The 19,911-nt window shown below is 50.1% G+C and overlaps 1 protein-coding gene across 1 annotated transcript; it reads left to right on the forward strand.

Annotated features, from left to right (window-relative positions):
* Positions 1-16,108: 16,108 nt before the first annotated feature.
* On the forward strand, positions 16,109-19,491 carry LOC102929306 (40-kDa huntingtin-associated protein). Its single transcript, XM_027818612.3, has one exon. It carries the CDS (start codon positions 16,158-16,160, stop codon positions 17,184-17,186), a length of 1,029 nt encoding a protein of 342 aa, XP_027674413.2. The 5' UTR covers positions 16,109-16,157; the 3' UTR covers positions 17,187-19,491.
* The last annotated feature ends 420 nt before the right edge of the window (positions 19,492-19,911 follow it).

The following is a 19,911-nucleotide window of genomic DNA, read 5'->3' on the forward strand; positions in this document are numbered from 1 at the left end:
AGGCGATTAGATTAGTCAGGCATGACCTTCCCTTGGTGAATCCATGCTGACTGTTCCTGATCACTTTCCTCTCATGTAAGTGCTTCAGGATTGATTCTTTGAGGACCTGCTCCATGATTTTTCCAGGGACTGAGGTGAGGCTGACTGGCCTGTAGTTCCCAGGATCCTCCTTCTTCCCTTTTTTAAAGATTGGCACTACATTAGCCTTTTTCCAGTCATCCGGGACTTCCCCCGTTCGCCACGAGTTTTCAAAGATAATGGCCAAGAGCTCTGCAATCACAGCCGCCAATTCCTTCAGCACTCTCGGATGCAACTCGTCCGGCCCCATGGACTTGTGCACGTCCAGCTTTTCTAAATAGTCCCTAACCACCTCTATCTCCACAGCGGGCTGGCCATCTCTTCCCCATTTTGTGATGCCCAGCGCAGCAGTCTGGGAGCTGACCTTGTTAGTGAAGACAGAGGCAAAAAAAGCATTGAGTACATTAGCTTTTTCCACATCCTCTGTCACTAGGTTGCCTCCCTCATTCAGTAAGGGGCCCACACTTTCCTTGGCTTTCTTCTTGTTGCCAACATACCTGAAGAAACCCTTCTTGTTACTCTTGACATCTCTTGCTAGCTGCAGCTCCAGGTGCGATTTGGCCCTCCTGATATCTTTCCTACATGCCCGAGCAATATTTTTATACTCTTCCCTGGTCATATGTCCAACCTTCCACTTCTTGTAAGCTTCTTTTTTATGTTTAAGATCCGCTATGATTTCACCATTAAGCCAAGCCACCCTCTTAGTGAAAAAGTTTTTCCTAATATCCAACCTAAACCTCCCCCACTGCAACTTGAGACCATTACTCCTTGTCCTGTCCTCTTCTACCACTGAGAATAGTCTAGAACCATCCTCTCTGGAACCACCTCTCAGGTAGTTGAAAGCAGCTATCAAATCCCCCCTCATTCTTCTCTTCCGCAGACTAAACAATCCCAGTTCCCTCAGCCTCTCCTCATAAGTCATGTGTTCCAGACCCCTAATCATTTTTGTTGCCCTTCGCTGGACTCTCTCCAATTTATCCACGTCCTTCTTGTAGTCTGGGGCCCAAAACTGGACACAGTACTCCAGATGAGGCCTCACCAATGTCGAATAGAGGGGAACGATCACGTCCCTCGATCTGCTCACTATGCCCCTACTTATACATCCCAAAATGCCATTGGCCTTCTTGGCAACAAGGGCACACTGCTGACTCATATCCAGCTTCTCGTCCACTGTAACCCCTAGGACCTTTTCCGCAGAACTGCTGCCTAGCCATTCGATCCCTAGTCTGTAGCTGTGCATTGGGTTCTTCCGTCCTAAGTGCAGGACCCTGCACTTATCCTTATTGAACCACATCAGGTTTCTTTTGGCCCAATCCTCCAATATGTCTAGGTCCCTCTGTATCCTATCCCTGCCCTCCAGCGTATCTACCACTCCTCCCAGTTTAGTATCATCCGCAAATTTGCTGAGAGTGCAATCCACACCATCCTCCAGATCATTTATGAAAATATTGAACAAAACCGGCCCCAGGACCGACCCCTGGGGCACTCCACTTGACACCGGCTGCCAACTAGACATGGAGCCATTGATCACTACCCGTTGAGCCCGACAATCTAGCCAACTTTCTACCCACCTTATAGTGCATTCATCCAGCCCATACTTCTTTAACTTGCTGACAAGAATACTGTGGGAGACCGTGTCAAAAGCTTTGCTAAAGTCAAGAAACAATACATCCACTGCTTTCCCTTCATCCACAGAATCAGTAATCTCATCATAGAAGGCTATTAGATTAGTCAGGCATGACCTACCCTTGGTGAATCCATGCTGACTGTTCCTGATCACTTTCCTCTCGTGTAAGTGTTTCAGGATTGATTCCTTGAGGACCTGCTCCATGATTTTTCCGGGGACTGAGGTGAGGCTGACTGGCCTGTAGTTCCCAGGATCCTCCTTCTTCCCTTTTTTAAAGATTGGCACTACATTAGCCTTTTTCCAGTCATCTGGGACTTCCCCCGTTCGCCATGAGTTTTCAAAGATAATGGCCAATGGCTCTGCAATCACATCCGCCAATTCCTTTAGCACTCTCGGATGCAACTCGTCCGGCCCCATAGACTTGTGCACGTCCAGCTTTTCTAAATAGTCCCTAACCACCTCTTTCTCCACAGAGGGCTGGCCATCTACTCCCCATGTTGCGATGCCCAGCGCAGCAGTCTGGGAGCTGTCCTTGTTAGTGAAGACAGAGGCAAAAAAAGCATTGAGCACATTAGCTTTTTCCACATCCTCTGTCACTAGGTTGCCTCCCTCATTCAGTAAGGGGCCCACACTTTCCTTGGCTTTCTTCTTGTTGCCAACATACCTGAAGAAACCCTTCTTGTTACTCTTGACATCTCTTGCTAGCTGCAGCTCCAGGTGCGATTTGGCCCTCCTGATTTCATTCCTACATGCCCGAGCAATATTTTTATACTCTTCCCTGGTCATATGTCCAACCTTCCACTTCTTGTAAGCTTCTTTTTTATGTTTAAGATCCGCTAGGATTTCACTGTTAAGCCAAGCTGGTCGCCTGCCATATTTACTATTCTTTCGACTCATCGGGATGGTTTGTCCCTGTAACCTCAACAGGGATTCCTTGAAATACAGCCAGCTCTCCTGGACTCCTTTCCCCTTCATGTTAGTCCCCCAGGGGATCCTACCCATCCGCTCCCTGAGGGAGTCGAAGTCTGCTTTCCTGAAGTCCAGGGTCTGTATCCTGCTGCTTACCTTTCTTCCCTGCGTCAGGATCCTGAACTCAACCAACTCATGGTCACTGCCTCCCAGATTCCCGTCCACTTTTGCTTCCCCCACTGATTCTTCCCTGTTTGTGAGCAGCAGGTCAAGAAAAGCTCCCCCCCTAGTTGGCTCGTCTAGCACTTGCACCAGGAAATTTTCCCCTACGCTTTCCAAAAACTTCCTGGATTGTCTATGCACCGCTGTATTGCTCTCCCAGCAAATATCAGGAAAATTAAAGTCACCCATGAGAACCAGGGCGTGCGATCTAGTAGCTTCTGCGAGTTGCCGGAAGAAAGCCTCATCCACCTCATCCCCCTGGTCTGGTGGTCTATAGCAGACTCCCACCACTACATCACTCTTGTTGCTCACACTTCTAAACTTAATCCATAGACACTCAGGTTTTTCTGCAGTTTCATACCGGAGCTCTGAGCAGTCATACTGCTCCCTTACATACAGTGCTACTCCACCACCTTTTCTGCCCTGCCTGTCCTTCCTGAACAGCTTATAACCATCCATGACAGTACTCCAGTCATGTGAGTTATCCCACCAAGTCTCTGTTATTCCAATGACATCATAACTCCTTGACATCACCAGGACCTCTAGTTCTCCCTGCTTGTTTCCAAGGCTTTGTGCATTTGTATACAAGCACTTGAGATAACCTGCTGATCGCCCCTCCTTCTCAGTATGAGGCAGGAGCCCGCCCCTCACAGACGTTCCTGCCTGTGTTTCCTCCCAGTATCCCGCTTTCCCACTTACCTCAGGGCTTTGGTCTCCTTCCCCCGGTGAACCTAGTTTAAAGCCCTCCTCACTAGGTTAGCCAGCCTGCTCGCAAAGATGCTCTTCCCTCTCTTCGTAAGATGGAGCCCATCTCTGCCCAGCACACCTCCTTCATGGAACACCATCCCATAGGTCCTACATAGAGCCCCATCAGTTCAGTGCCTATGAATTCATGATGCAGACTAAGACCTTATTAATAGATGTGAGACCGCCTCGCTGCGGGAGGCTGGGTCAAGACCTCTAGAGTTTAACAGAGCCACAATCACGGAGCTGCTAAACTCCAGTACCATTCTCCTCCCCTCACCTTGGAAACCACAACTCCGTATCGTTATTCTCTATTCTCCTCTCTGCAGCATCTCTCATTTAATTTCTGTTGGGCCCACTCCTCTCCGAACGCCCAGTGATGCTCCTGGTGAGGATGAAGATAAAGGAGCACATCACTGGGACTAAGAGGCACTTGCAAGGAGAGCAGCAGATCATGCAGGTATCACAGCGTTTGCATTCTGATTGCACAGATTGGTTAGCTGTGAGCATTGTTGTCCCTCCCACCGCTCAACTTGCATTCCTCAGCTGGTGATTCCGAGTGCAAGACAGCATTTATAATTTGCATGCTAGTAATGGCTAGAAGCCCCAGCTAGCATGGGACTCACTGCACTAAGCACTGTGCAAACACATGGTGAGAGAATCTCTGCCCCAGAGCGTCTGCAGTCTACCTAGGTCAGACAGACAAAGGGTGAGAGAATGGAAGGGTTGTTATCCCTGTTTTATCAAGGGGGAATCTAAAGCCCAGCCCTTTGTGCAGCACCCTGAACATCAAACCTTTTCATTATAAAACTCTCTGACAGTGGCCAGTGCCAGGTGCCCCAGAGGGAATGAACAGCACGAAGGAAACTACACGAAAGGACAATGTATAGCACTGAGTTTACTGTTTGCTCTTCATGCATCAATCTGTCTTTCTCTCTTTCTCAGATCACCAAGGTTGGCAGTGCTGGTTGGGCTCATGCTGTGTGACAGGTCCTCAGGGCTGACAGCTGCAGTACGCCAGAGAATTTTTCAGAGGGTCTCTCCTCTCAGATACTGTTCAGACCTGGACATGCGAACCCTGGGGTGGGAAAATAAAACTGAGCTCACTTGCTAAGGGATGCAATGCACAGAGGATCACCCATCCTCTGAAAGGGAGCATGTGCAGAGGAATGCATACAAAAGAGTGTACAGGTTGGTGTGTATCTGCACATCCTCTGATAGAGTTGGTGTGTGTTCAGCTGTGTGTAAATGTACATGCATTGCAGATGTAAACATGCATATAAACCTGTGAGCCTGCCTGTATGCATGTGTATGGGGAGGGGCCTATATATTCTGAGATTCCATGGCTGTGAAATTCCACTGCCCATGAATTGTACTCAGTGAAGTCTGAGCTTTAATTTAAAAGTAAATTTCTGACCCTTAGGTTTATGAGGAAAATCTTCAAAACAGGAGCTAGCTGTGAACCAGTGTGTGACATCTCCCTGAGCCTGCAGCCAGACAGCTGCCCCACTACCTCTGCAGTGTAGGGAGTGCCCCATTCATCCCAATGGGGTGTTGACACAGAATCTGGATGACAACAGCCTTGCCAGTGTTTGCTATTTCACTGCTGAGTGTTTTAGCAGAAACTTTCCAGGAATGTGCTTATCTGTGGCTGCTGGACAGAGTGGTGAATCCTAGGGCATGCTGGCTCACCAGCTGCTGACACAGCCCTGGTCTACACTAGGAGATGAGGTCAAATTTAGCAGCGTTAAATCAATTTAGCCCTGCACCCGTCCACACGACGAAGCCCTTTTTTCGACTTAAAGGGCTCTTAAAATCGATTTCCTTACTCCACCCCCGACAAGGGGATTAGCACTGAAATCGGCCTTGCTGGGTCGAATTTGGGGTACTGTGGACGCAATTAGATGGTATTGGCCTCCGGGAGCTATCCCACAGTGCTCCATTGTGACCGCTCTGGACAGGACTCTCAACTCAGATGCACTGGCCAGGTAGACAGGAAAAGGCCTGCAAACTTTTGAATTTCAATTTCCTGTTTGGCCAGCGTGGCAAGCTGCAGGTGACTATGCAGAGCTCATCAGCAGAGGTGACCATGATGGAGTCCCAGAATTGCAAAAGAGCTCCAGCATGGACCGAACGGGAGGTACAGGATCTGATCGCTGTATGGGGAGAGGAATCCGTGCTATCAGAACTCCGTTCCAGTTTTCGAAATGCCAAAACATTTGTCAAAATCTCCAAGGGCATGAAGGACAGAGGCCATAACAGGGACCCGAAGCAGTGCCGCGTGAAACTTAAGGAGCTGAGGCAAGCCTACCAGAAAACCAGAGAGGCGAACGGCCGCTCCCGGTCCGAGCCCCAAACATGCCGCTTCTATGATGAGCTGCATGCCATTTTAGGGGGTTTAGCTACCACTACCCCAGCCGTGTTGTTTGACTCCTTCAATGGAGATGGAGGCAACACGGAAGCAGGTTTTGGGGACGAGAAAGATGACGATGATGAGGTTGTAGATAGCTCACAGCAAGCAAGCGGAGAAACCATTTTTCCCGACAGCCAGGAACGGTTTCTCACCCTGGACCTGGAGCCAGTACCCCCCGAACCCACCCAAGGCTGCCTCCCGGACCCGCCAGGTGGAGAAGGGACCTCTGGTGAGTATACCTTTTAAAATACTATACATGGTTTAAAAGCAAGCATGTTTAATGATTAATTTGCCCTGGCATTCGTGGCTCTCCTGGATATACTCCCAAAGCCTTTGCAAAAGGTTTCTGGGGAGGGCAGCCTTATTCCATCCACCGTGGTAGGACACTTTACCACTTCAGGCCAGTAGCACGTACTCGGGAATCATTGTAGAACAAAGCATTGCAGTGTATGTTTGCTGGCGTTCAAACAACATCCGTTCTTTATCTCTCTGTGTTATCCTCAGGAGAGTGATATCATTCATGGTCACCTGGTTGAAATAGGATGCTTTTCTTAAGGGGACACTCAGGGGTCCTGTTCCTGCTGGGCTGTTTGCCTGTGGCTGAACAGAAATGTTCCCCGCTGTTAGCCACGGGGAGAGGGGAGGGGCTAGCCATGTGCTGGGGGGAGCCAAATGCGACCTTGTAACGAAAGCACATGTGCTATGTATGTAATGTTAACAGCAAGGTTTACCGTGAAAGAGTGTACCCATTGTTCTAGAAAACGTGTCTTTTTAAATACCACTGTCCCTTTTTTTCTCTCCACCAGCTGCATGTGTTTCAAGGATCACAGGATCTTCTCCTTCTGAGAGGCTAGTGAAGATTAGAAGGTGAAAAAAATGCACTCGTGATGAAATGTTCTCTGAGCTCATGCTGTCCTCCCACACTGACAGAGCACAGACGAATGCGTGGAGGCAGACAATGTCAGAGTGCAGGAAAGCACAAAATGACCAGGAGGAGAGGTGGCGGGTTGAAGAGAGTAAGTGGCGGGCTGAAGAGAGGGCTGAAGCTGAAAGGTGGCGGCAGCGTGATGAGAGGAGGCAGGATTCAATGCTGAGGCTACTGGAGGATCAAACCAATATGCTCCAGCATATGGTTGAGCTGCAGGAAAGGCAGCAGGAGCACAGACCGCCGCTACAGCCCCTGTGTAACCAACCGCCCTCCTCCCCAAGTTCCATAGCCTCCTCACCCAGATGCCCAAGAATGCAGTGGGGGGGCCTCCAGCCACCCCACCCCAGAGGATTGCCCAAGCAACAGAAGGCTGGCATTCAATAAGTTTTAAAGTTATAAAGTGCTGTGTGGCCTTGTCCTTCCCTCCTCCACCACCCCTCCTGGTGCTTCTCTCCTCCACCACCCCTCCCGGGCTACCTTGGTAGTTATCTCCCTATTTGTGTGATGAATGAATAAAGAATGCATGAATGTGAAGCAACAATGACTTTATTGCCTCTGCAAGTGGTGATCGAAGGGAGGAGGGGAGGGTGGTTAGCTTACAGGGAAGTAGAGTGAACCAAGGGGCGGGGAGTTTCATCAAGGAGAAACAAAGAGAACTGTCACACCGTAGCCTGTCCAGTCATGAAACTGGTTTTCAAAGCTTCTCTGATGCACACCGCGCCCTCCTGTGCTCTTCTAACCACCCTGGTGTCTGGCTGTGCGTAACCAGCAGCCAGGTGATTTGCCTCAACCTCCCATCCCTCCATAAATGTCTCCCCCTTACTCTCACAGATATTGTGGAGCGCACAGCAAGCAGTAATAACAGTGGGAATATTGGTTTCGCTGAGGTCTAACCGAGTCAGTAAACTGCGCCAGCGCGCTTTTAAATGTCCAAATGCACATTCTACCACCATTCTGCACTTGCTCAGCCTGTAGTTGAACAGCTCCTGACTACTGTCCAGGCTGCCTGTGTATGGCTTCATGAGCCATGGCATTAAGGGGTAGGCTGGGTCCCCAAAGATAACTATAGGCATTTCAACATCCCCAACGGTTATTTTCTGGTCTGGGAATAAAGTCCCTTCCTGCAGCTTTTGAAACAGACCAGAGTTCCTGAAGATGCGAGTGTCATGTACCTTTCCCAGCCATCCCACATTGATGTTGGTGAAACGTCCCTTGTGATCCACCAGTGCTTGCAGCACTATTGAAAAGTACCCCTTGCGGTTTATGTACTCGCCAGCGTGGTGCTCCGGTGCCAAGATAGGGATATGGGTTCCGTCTATGGCCCCACCACAGTTAGGGAATCCTATTGCAGCAAAGCCATCCACTATGACCTGCACATTTCCCAGGGTCACTACCCTTAATATCAGCAGATCTTTGATTGCATTGGCTACTTGGATCACAGCAGCCCCCACAGTAGATTTGCCCACTCCAAATTGATTCCCGACTGACCGGTAGCTGTCTGGTGTTGCAAGCTTCCACAGGGCTATTTCCACTCGCTTCTCAACTGTGAGGGCTGCTCTCATCTTGGTATTCTTGCGCCTCAGGGCAGGGGAAAGCAAGTCACAAAGTTCCATGAAAGTGCCCTTACAGATGCGAAAGGGTCTTCTACTGCAATGCGGATTCCACCCTGGCCCATATGCTGCTTCCCTGTGTGCAGCAATTATCCCGCCGCCCCTCACGGCACAGTGGCACGGACATGTTAGCCTTAGTGGGACAAGGAGTACAGTTGCTCCAAGTCCATGGTGCAGTATATAAGCACCTGCCCATTGCCTCCTCAGTTCCTTCTTTCCCTCCGTGGCTGTCGCTGGAATGCTCTTATCTCTTGCTCAGGAAGCAATACCCCGTAGTGATCTTCTTCCTGCAACTAAATTGTAAATAAGTGCAAATAGTTAGTTAGAATAAGTTAGTAAGGTAGTTAATAGAATACTTGTAAACTCCTGCCCTGCAGGGCTAGCCTGCCTGGACTCCAGTGCATGCCTCGTTCCCAGGGCTTCAAACCGTGTGTGGCGTGCCGCAAACACATGCTGTCAGGGTTCACTCCCCACTCTGAGCTCTAAGGTACAGATGTGGGGACCCGCATGAAGGACCCCCTAAGCTTATTTCTACCAGCTTAGGTTAAAAACTTCCCCAAGGCACAAATCCTTCCTTGTCCTTGGATGGGTACTGCTACCACCACAAAGTGAGTTAGACAAAGATTCAGGAAAAGGACCACTTGGAGTTCCTGTTTCTCTAAAATATCTCCCCAAGCCCTTTCACTCCCTTCCCTGGGTAGGCTTGAGAATAATATACCAACCAAATAGATAAACCAGATTCTTAAAAACAAAACTTCATTATAAAGAAAAAAAGTAAAAGAAGCACCTCTGTAAAATCAGGATGGATGGTAACTTTACAGGGTAATCAGATTCAAAACAGAGAGGATTCCCCTCTAGGCAAAACTTTAAAGTTACAAAAAACAGGGATAAACCTCTCTCTTAGCACAGGGAAAATTCACAAGCTAAAATAAAAGATAATCTAATGCCTTTCCTTGCTTTACTTACAATTTTTGTAATCCTAGATTTTATTTCAAGCAGGGTTTTAAGAGATGGTTTTTCCTGCCCCTGGTTCCTCTCTAGCTCCGAGAGAACCCCCACAAAGAGACAAAGCAAAAACCTTTCCCCACAGATTTGAAAGTATGTTCTCCCCTTTTATTTGACCTTCTTAACCCTTTACAGGTAAAGGAGGGATTTTATGCTACCCTTAGCTGAATGTTTATGACATATGCCAATAAGTAATCCCCACGACAGTTATTTGAAGTGCCTCGGAGATGGTCAAATCCAAGAAAAGTGCCAGATTTTCAAACCTAAAACTAAGGAGAGAGACAATTTGTTGAAATTCCTCCTCATAGAGGCGGCGCTGTGCCCCTCTTCGGAGCGACAACCTGACCCGGCACTGAGCACTTCTTTGACCAGGAACACACCAGCATCTATTAGAGAAACCCAGCGTGGCCTGCGTTCCCCAGTACCAACCACCTCCTGGCACCGACACACCTTTCTGGAACCCAGGAAGGCAGCACCGACAGCACGACACCGCTGTCTGTCTCTGGTGCCGAAGAAGAGGACAAAAAAGTCAGACTGGGGGCATTCCCCCACGAGAAAGACCCGCATCAGGCCACGCCCAATCGGTCACAACTCAGCTGGTGCTGTTGACTCCAGCCTCAGCGGGGGACCTGTCGAGTCTCGTGCCGATGGACTCCCCTCTTAGGCTTGTGGACCACTGGAGCAGGTCCTTCATCATTCACCATGAGATGAACCAAGGCTGTGTAGTGCTGAAGGGATCAATAAAACACCTATATTAAATTCATCCCTAGGAGCACCATCGATGCGAGAGGCATGTGAGGCAGCGCAGAGCCTCTGTTCCCTGGGCTCAGGCACCGCAGGGCCTGGGTTCCAAGAAGACAAGCACCGTTCTTGGGCAAGCCAGCAATGATGGTGAGGCACCGCCCCCAGTCTTGCTCATCTTCGAGAGGCTCAACACTGTGGCCGCGCTCGCCACAGCCGCATCACTCCTCACCTCAGCACCGGTCACAGTCCCAGCACCGATCTCATTCGCAGTGCTGGTCGCACTCCCAGCATCAGTTGCAATTGTGGCACAGTTCATGATCCTGCCACCACTCTGAATCATGGCACTGCTCCCCATCATGTCTATTTGGCAGCCGGTATCAAGCGGAGTGCCCCAGGGGTCGGTCCTGGGGACGGTTTTGTTCAACATCTTTATTAATGATCTGGATGATGGGATAGATTGCACCCTCTGCAAGTTCGTGGATGACACTAAGGTAAGGGGAGAAGTAGATACCCTGGAGGGTAGGGATAGGGTCCAGAGTGACCTAGACAAATTGGAGGATTGGGCCAAAAGAAATCTGATGAGGTTCAACAAGGACAAGTGCAGAGTCCTGCACTTAGGAAGGAAGAATCCCATGCACCGCTACAGGCTGGGGACTGACTGGCTAAGCAGCAGTTCTGCAGAAAAGGACCTGGGGATTACAGTGGATGAGAAGCTGGATATGAGTCAGCAGTGTGCCCTTGTTGCCAAGAAGGCTAACGGCATATTGGACTGTATTAGTAGGAGTATTGCCAGCAGATCAAGGGAAGTGATTATTTCTATTCGGCACTGGTGAGGCCACATCTGGAGTATTGTGTCCAGTTTTGGGCCCCCCACTACAGAAAGGATGTGGAAAAATTGGAGAGAGTCCAGCAGAGGGCAATGAAAATTATTAGGGGGCTGGGGCACATGACTTATGAGGAGAGGCTGAGGGAACTGGGATTGTTTAGTCTGCAGAAGAGAAGAGTGAGGGGGGATTTGATAGCAGCCTTCAACTACCTGAAGGGGGTACAGAACAAGGAGCAATGGTCTCAAGTTGCAGTGGGGGGAGGTCTAGGTTGGATATTAGGAAACACTATTTCAGTAGGAGGGTGGTGAAGAACTGGAATGGGTTACCTAGGGAGGTGGTGGAATCTCCACCCTTAGAGGTTTTTAAGGCCCAGCTTGACAAAGCCCTGGCTGAGATGATTTAGTTGGCGCTGGTCTTGCTTTGAGCAGGGGGTTGGACTAGATGACCTCCTGAGGTCTCTTCCAACCCTAATCTTCTACGATTCTATGATCACCACGCCACTCCCCATCACCGCTCCCACAGTGACATCGCTCTCCATTTCAGCACCATTATTTGGCACCGAAGAGCACAGCATCGCAATGATCGCTTAGGAGCGGGTCCTCAGGCTCCGAATCACAGGTGGATTCATACATCTTGTGAGGGAGCAGACTCTGGGCGGAGCATATGTGTTCTACTGCCATGGCCCAGGGGCTCGTTCTGGCGGCATGGCCTCCTGGCCAGTGGCAGATGCCACTCCAGTGACTGACATGAACCCCTTGGACGACTGACATGGCCCAGGGCTCCCATGCAGGATGCTCACATTCAGCAGCCTCAGAGACGAGGGCACCCCTGCCATCCTTGTTGGAGATGGGTTTCTTCTCTAGGGCAGAAGTCTGGGACTCTCAGGTCACACTTGCAGGTGATCCGCCGCACCGGAGGATGTACAAGGTCCTGTTGTACTGAAGAAGTTATCACAAAAGTTAAACTAAATTAGAAGATTGTGATTTGGCCCCAGCATCCAGGATCTATCACCTGGTAAAATAAAATCCCTCACACCCCACCCAGCATCCCAGGTAAGTAAAACTTAACCCAAGTTTAAGGTGCAAACAAAGTGTTATTTATTTGGGGAAAGTGAACACAGTTAAGGGGGAGAAACAATAAACAGAGCAAAACAGCACAGTGGTCGGAACCAGTTGGGCCTGAAGCCCGGCTCCCAGCTAACCCTTAGCAAACCCTGGGTATCCCTAATTAGAGCCCTTTTTATACTTGCAGGGTGATGGCAATGACTGACAAGTGGACAGCGGACAGTTTACCGGGAACCTAGTCCCTGCAACCGCTGTTGGGCTCCGGACCTTCCACTGCCTTAAGATGGAGTTTGCAGGAGGAACACAGAACATGGCTGAGATGGAGCAGATGTTATGGCTCAGGACATGCTCAGGATCCTCCTGGATTGTTTGCAGGTGAGTGAAGTTGACTCTCATAGTGTGTGCAAAGTGACGGGTTCACAGGCTGCCTCTATGGCAGACAGCCACCATTGCTGGGCGCAGCATCCTTATACATATAACCTCTATGATGCAAAAGTTCTGTAGAGAAAGGCTGTTGTTTAGCCCTATTCAATATGGCAATACCAACAAGATGGCATCCAAAACCAGCAATGTGCATAAGCAGCACGCAAACATCATAACATTAACCCATTATAGCATAAGGATTCACATAACAAAACAAAAACCTGAAAAATAAGCCTACAGTCTGGTAACTGTACAAGCCTCTTCGTCATCTTTGCCTGATGAGGCAGTAGCGAGTATGACCATAGCCCTGATGCAAAATGATTACAAGGCTCACCAGGAGCTCTTGCGTCGGATGGCTCAGAACCTCAACCTTCAAGTAGAGGAGATAATGGAGTCAGCCCTGGCCTTGGTAGACATACTGACCCCCTCAGGACCAGCGAAAGTAGCCTTGCCCCTGAATACGGCTGTCTTGTGACCCATAAGGGCACTTTGTCACACCATGGCCTCTCTTCAACCCACAGCTAAACAAGTGGAGAGGAAATACTTTGTACTCCACAAGGGATATGAATACCGGTACACTCATCCTGCACCGGGTTCCCTGGTTGTTGCTGCAGCCAACAAGAGGGAAAGGCAAGGGGAACAGGGACCATCACCCAAGGCAAAAGAGGCCAGGAAACTGGACCTTTTAGGGAGGAAAATATACTCCACGGGAGTTCTCCAGTTAAGAACCACCAGGCGCTGTTCAGCAGGTATAACTTTAATTCCTGGTCAGCCATGCAGAAGTTTAAGGAGCTCCTACCATCGGACTCTAAATCAGAGTTTACTGCCATGGCAGATGAAGGCAAGGCCATAGCCAAGGCATCCCTCCAGGTGGCCTCAGATGCCATGGATGTGGCAGCCCAGGTGATGGCCACAGGCATGGTAACGAGACAAAACTCCTGGCTTCAGTTGTCTGGCCTACCCCATGAGGTCCAACAGACAGTGCAGGACATACCATCTGAGGGACAGTCCCTCTTCTCAGAACAAATGGATGCCCGGCTTCATAGCCTAAAAGATTTGAGGGCGACGCTGAAGTTGTTTGGCCGTCACACTCCAGCCCCTCCCCTCCCCTCCATCCCAATCCTGCCTGGAAGCATTACAAACCTCAGCCCTTGTGCCATTTTTACCCGCCTCACCACCAGCAGAGACACGACTTCGGTTGACGAAGGAATAAAGGCTTCAGAAAGAGACAACCAAAGGGCAATAAGCAAACTTTTGAGGGTGCGCCCGAGGACTGTGCACCACTCCATAACTTGGATGTCACCCAGAGGTGAAAGTGGGCCCCAAACCCTTTAAATCGCTGCTGGAGCCCCGGCCGGCACAGGCCGGGCAGCATGGAAAAGCTGGCTGGGGAAGGCTGACCCCCAGCCCCACCCTTTTCACCTGAGGCCCTGCCCCTTTCAGGGGCCCAGTAAGTCTTTTATCTTACTTTCACCCCTGATGTCACCTCTATGTTTGTGGACCGTTTGTCCAGCTTTTACTGGGCACGGGTCAACATCACTTCCGACCGATGGGTGCTTCATATGGTAGAAGTGGGATATACCCTGCAGTTTATTTCTTCCCTTCCTTTCCACTTCCCCTCCCTGTCCCCCTTCAGGGACCCTTCTCACAAAAATCTCCTGGCCCAGGAGGTGCAGTCACTCCTAAGGGTGGGGGCAGTGGAGGAGGGTCTAAGAGCTAAGAGGCCAGGGGTTTTACTCCTGCTACTTCCTGATCCCAAAGTCCAATGGGGATTTCAGACCCATCCTAGACCTTCAGAACCTCAGCAAGTTCATGAAGAAGCTGAAGTTCCGCATGGTCTCCCTAGCCTCGATTATTCCTTCCTTAGATCCACGGGACAGGTATGCCGCCCTCAACTTGAAGGACATGTACATTCACATAGCCATCTTCCCAGGCCACAGAAAATACCTTCGATTTGTAGTAAACCAGAATCACTATCAGTTCATGGTGCTGCCTTTTGGCCTGCCAGCAGTCCTGAAAGTATTCACGAAATGCACGGCAGTGATAGCAGCCTCTGTCAGGAAATGAGGAGTGAAGGTCTTCCCATACCTGGATGACTGGTTGGTCAGGGGTCAGTCCAAAGAACTAGTGGAAGGGCACATAGACTTCGTACAATCCACTTTCAGGAACCTAGGTCTCCTGGACAACAAACACAAGCCCACCTTGTCAGGATTCCCTCCCCACTCTGAACTCTAGGGTACAGATGTGGGGACCCGCATGAAAAACCCCCTAAGCTTATTTTTACCAGTTTAGGTTAAAAACTTTCCCAAGGCACAAATTTCACCTTGTATTTGAACAGTATGCTGCCACCACCAAGTGATTTAGACAAAGAACAGGGAAAGGACCACTTGGAGTTCCTATTTCCCCAAAATAGCCCCCCAAGCCCTTACACCCCCTTTCCTGGGGAGGCTTGAGAATAAACAAGATGAGCACAAACCAGCCTTGGATTTTTAAGACCCAAAAAACCCAATCAGATTCTTAAAAAACAGAACTTTTCTTCAGAGAAATTCACCCCACATCAGTTTCAGATTCCTGAACTACAGCATATTAGATATTTCTTGTGTTGCCTACTCTATCCCATGGCTGGATCTGGGTAGGCTGAGCCATACAGAGGATCACCTACAGGAGCGAGTGCCATGGTGCAGTGGTGCTAGGGTTAATTCTACAGAAGCGCTAAAAATAAGGTTGCGGGTTCTGGCAAACTGTTACTCTATGTAACTTAACTCCAAGATGCAGCACACAATACTGAACGAGCATGTAATTGTGTCCTCTCTCCCCCCCATCCCTTCCACTCTGTTGTTTGTTACCCTCTTGTTTTGTTGTGTTGGGAGCTGGTAGTCTCTTTGGACCATTTTTATGTCACTGGGAGGCCACTAGCCTATGCTTGGACTCTGTGAATGGATACACACTAATGAAGGCTCTGAGGTGAGGCAGGGAGGGCTGGATGTGCTGCTGACCATGCTGGCAGGTGGAGGGCGGATTTGGGGAGCTAGCCCTTTTCCCAGATGGAGCCTGCCCCTGGTTTGTGGGGCTTGCCCAGCGCCGTGCCCGTGGGTTGCCTGTGTCACTGTGTAACGGTGATGCCGTAGCCCGGGGTGGGGGGGGGAGGGGGCTGCGCTATGGCCCCACGACGGGGTTTCAGGCCTGATGAGCTGGGCTGCAAGGATCTGGGGCTGTTCCCCTCACAGGCTGGGACACCACACCCCTACTCCGCCCCACTCCCCAGGGAGCCGCTACCCCTCAGCCTCCCAGGGCTTTGGGGAGCCGAGCCAACTCCCCCCTGCATCCCCCCTCAACAGACTGGGGACCGACTCCCCTCTCCTCTCCCCTCCCCTCCCCTCCCCTCCCCTCCCACGAAGCGGCGGAAATCTCAGCCCCGCCTCTTGCCTGCTTCCGGGGGGTCAGCGCATCCCCGTTAGCCACGCCCCTTCTCTGAAAGGGTCGGGCACAGCCTCTTCCGGTCAGGCGGCTGCCCATTGGCTGGCACGCGACGGTTTCACTTCCGGGCGGCAGCAGGTGCGCGGATGGCGGCGGCGGGTGGCTCGGGCCCAGCTGGCCCCGGGGGACTGGGGGCGGCCGGCCCCGGCGGGGGCTGGGACGGGGACTTCCTGGCGCGGTACCGGCTGGTGTCGGCCAAGCTGCGGAAGCGGTTCCTGCGGAAGCCGAACGTGTCGGAGGCGGCGGAGCAGTTCGGGGTGCTGGCCCGGGAGCTGCGGGCCCAGGAAAGCCTGCCCTACGCCGCCTGGTGCCAGCTGGCCGTGGCCCGCTGCGCCCAGAGCCTCTTCCACGGGCCCGGCGAGGCGCAGGCCCTGACCGAGGCCGCTCGCCTCTTCCTGCGCCAGGAGCGGGACCTGCAGCAGCGGCTGAGCCTGAGCGGCGGCTTCGCCGAGCATCTGCAGGCCTCGCACAGCTGCTTCGCCTTCGCCGCCCGCCTGCACCTGGAACTGGGGCAGCCGGCGCTGGCGGCAGGGCTCTGCCTGGAGCTGGGCTCGGCGCTGCGGGACATGGAGCAACCTGGCCAGGCCGCCCCGCACTTCCAGCGCGCTGCCGAGCTGCTGGCAGCCGCCGAGCTGCCCTTGGAGGCGCTGCGCTGCCTGGGAGAGCTGGCCTCCTGCCTGCTGCTCACCCGCGACTACGACGGGGCCCTAGCAGCGCTCACCCAGGCCCAGCTGCTGGCCCAGGCCGGGCCCAGCCCGCCCAGTGGTGCCTTCCTGGAGGTGTTGGTGCGCTGCGAGGTGTCCCGGGTGCTGCTGCTCCTGCTGCTCCAGCCGCCGCCTCCCAAGCTGCTGCCCGAGCATGCCCAGACCCTGGAGAAATACTGCTGGGAGGCCTTCGAGAGTGGGGCGGGGGCTGGGCAGCTCCCCCAGGCAGGGTACCTGCCCCCTGGCCTCTTCCTCCTGCTGCAGTCCACTGTCATGGCCTGTCAGGAGAAGGACCTGGAGGCACTCAAGGTGCTGCAGGCAGAGCTCTGGCCACTGCTCAGCCCTGAACAGAACCACCTGCTCCACCTGGTGCTTCAAGAGATGATCAGCCCCTCTGGACACGGGGCCTGAGTCCCCCCAGGCAGACTGGCTTCAGTTGCCTGCTGCCACTTCCATAGGGGAGTCAGTCTCCCACCAGAAAGAGAGGCCTGCCCCACCCACCTGCTGCTGCCTTAGTGGGACTAGGGAGATAGGCCTTGTCCATCTTCAGCTGCCATCTCTGTGGCACCATCTGCCATCTCCACAGAGACTAACTGCACCTTCACTGATCTGTTGCTATCTCCCTCATATAGCCTGAAACCCTCACCAAGCATCACCAGAGAAATTAACCTTGTACACCTACTCCAACCATCCACAGGAGAGATGAGCCCCATCTGCTACACTGAGGAATGGCCTTTCCCCTCTGCTGCCAGCCACAGGAGTCTAATCCCAATAGGATCACCACCAACATGACTTGTTTCACCCACCATGGGATTCTGTTTCCCACAGTAGCCACATAGAGGGTTCTTCCATTTTGGCTCATCACCACTACAAAGCCTTGGTTCATCTCCCTGCTACTATCCGCATGTAGGAAAGGACTATGTGAGCTAAAGATTATTTTCCTATTGGGGACAAGGAACTTTGACATGCCAGCACTTCCTATTAACTACTTCTCGTTATAGAGACCTTTCCTTTTTCAGCCCCAGTGCAGCATCTTTGCAATTCTCCTCTCATTCACAGATTTGAGACACCTGCTACTGCAGGAGATGACCTGATCCATTAGAAACTGTGTATGTAAACTACTACAGTTTAAGGTAGTAAGAGGCTGGATTCTTGCCATTTTTTATGAAGATACTACAAATGGCACTCATTTTCTAAACAGTCCACAAATGCCAGGATTCAGTCTTTTAGTTTAAAATTCTCGCATTTGGAGATGTAATGACTAGTGCATTTTTTCTGTATCTGTTTCAAAATGAGACTGGTTTTGTATCAGTGTAATTCACATGTGAGCAAGCTGGTAAAAATACCAGTTTCTCTTTAAAATGCTAATTTAAAAAAAGTAACTAAACTCAACTCTTTCCATTTAAAAACTAAATTGGAAGCTAAAATTTTATTCTGTACCTTCTGCTCCTGGTTCTGTTTCAATGTTGGCAGCTGTTGCCTAAGAGTTGTACTTTCTAACTACCTGGCTCTCGGTCCTAGCTCTTCCTCTGTTAATATAATGCTGTAGCTAGAACTCTGGAGACACCAATGTATCCTGAAGCCTTCCTAGTTCTTTAAGATGTAATTCAGCAAATATTGTAGACTTTTAAAATTGTTTACTGCTCAATGCAAATATCACTAGCTACAACCTAGGCAATGTGGGGAGTCATTGCTGCTGGCTCTTTAGCTTCACTACCTTGTTGGTTTCATTCAACAAGTAGGTAAAGATGGATGTAATATGTTTAATTTTAGCATTTGCTACAGATACTATATTACTTTACATATCAGGCCTGTTACAGCAGTTTAAAAGGATTGTATTGGTGTAGGGGGAACATTTACCTGTAACTTTGGCCCTCAGATATGTTTTTGTAACTCCTTCTAAGGCGTATAGGAGTTGTGCAAAATTGAGCCTTGATGTATATCTGAAAAGCATGTGAACTTTGATTAGTTTAACACTTTTAACATTAATTTTTCCATTTTAATGATAAAGAGAATTGATAAGACCCTTTCTGTGGTCTAATGAACTAAACCTGGGCCTAGAAGCCATAGAGTTCTGCACTGTGACTCTGTAGTCTGACAAATCATTTAATCTTTGTGGGCCAGCTTTCCTACTTGAATTTCCATTTCCATTTTACAAATTGCTGGTGTAAATTTAGTGTTTGTATGGCACTTATGTGCTGAAAAATAACAACAATGCCCTGAGAAGAGCATGTTGCTGGCCATCTTCTGGAAAGAATGTTTTCCTGCTGAGGATGAACTTTAGTTACCCCTTTCTGGGGTGGGTTCCCTTTAATTGTTTCTTTAGGATGCATGAATACAATGTTTTTTTCTTTTTGCGAGTGGGATTACCTTTTACACAAATAGAACCTTGTGGACCTCAAGCTAAGTAGTGTTCCTATTTAACATGGTCTTCTGGGTGAATAAAAGTGAGGCTGTTTTGGAAGTTGCTTAAAAATACTTCAAGCCTATACTGTACTAAGTGGAGACGAAACATCCCTGTCAAACATTGGAAATTGATGGGTATTTTGTCTTTATTTTGCTTTATGTGCAACTGCAAACTGATTTATACATATAAAAGTGAACTTTACATTATTTCTTAAATGTTTCGAAATGTAATTTTTACTGGCATGTTTTGAAATCATCAGTTCATTCACTGATGTACGACTCTAATGAAGCATCTATGTACTGGAACTCAGAATGGAATTTCCTGTCTTTATTGTCCTGAAGTAGTCTTCAGCTCTCTAAGCTTGTGTATGTGCTGCAGGGCTTGAGCCTAGGTGCAGTGCCAGAGGGCAGGATACAGGGAAAAAAATATTAAAGGGAGCTACTACTGCATGTTACATCTTTAAGATAAAACTGTGCAAAAACAAAGCTCCAGGTCTTCCTCCTGTGGGGAAGACTCATAACCATGTACTGAACTGGTGATGGGTGGGAACAGAGTGCTTCAAAAAGAAAGCTTAGCCTTCTGAACTATCCTACTAGGGCTGAAAATGTTTAAGGGCTATTCTAAACATAGAAAACTCTGTCCCTGGTTAGAGATTGCTTATTCCATACTTTCCATGGTGTCTGATTCTGTAAAATACTCATACCCTTTTCTTTCTACTCTTTTAATCTG

The sequence above is a fragment of the Chelonia mydas genome, chromosome 9, assembly GCF_015237465.2.
Source record: "Chelonia mydas isolate rCheMyd1 chromosome 9, rCheMyd1.pri.v2, whole genome shotgun sequence".
Taxonomy (NCBI): Eukaryota; Metazoa; Chordata; order Testudines; family Cheloniidae; genus Chelonia; species Chelonia mydas.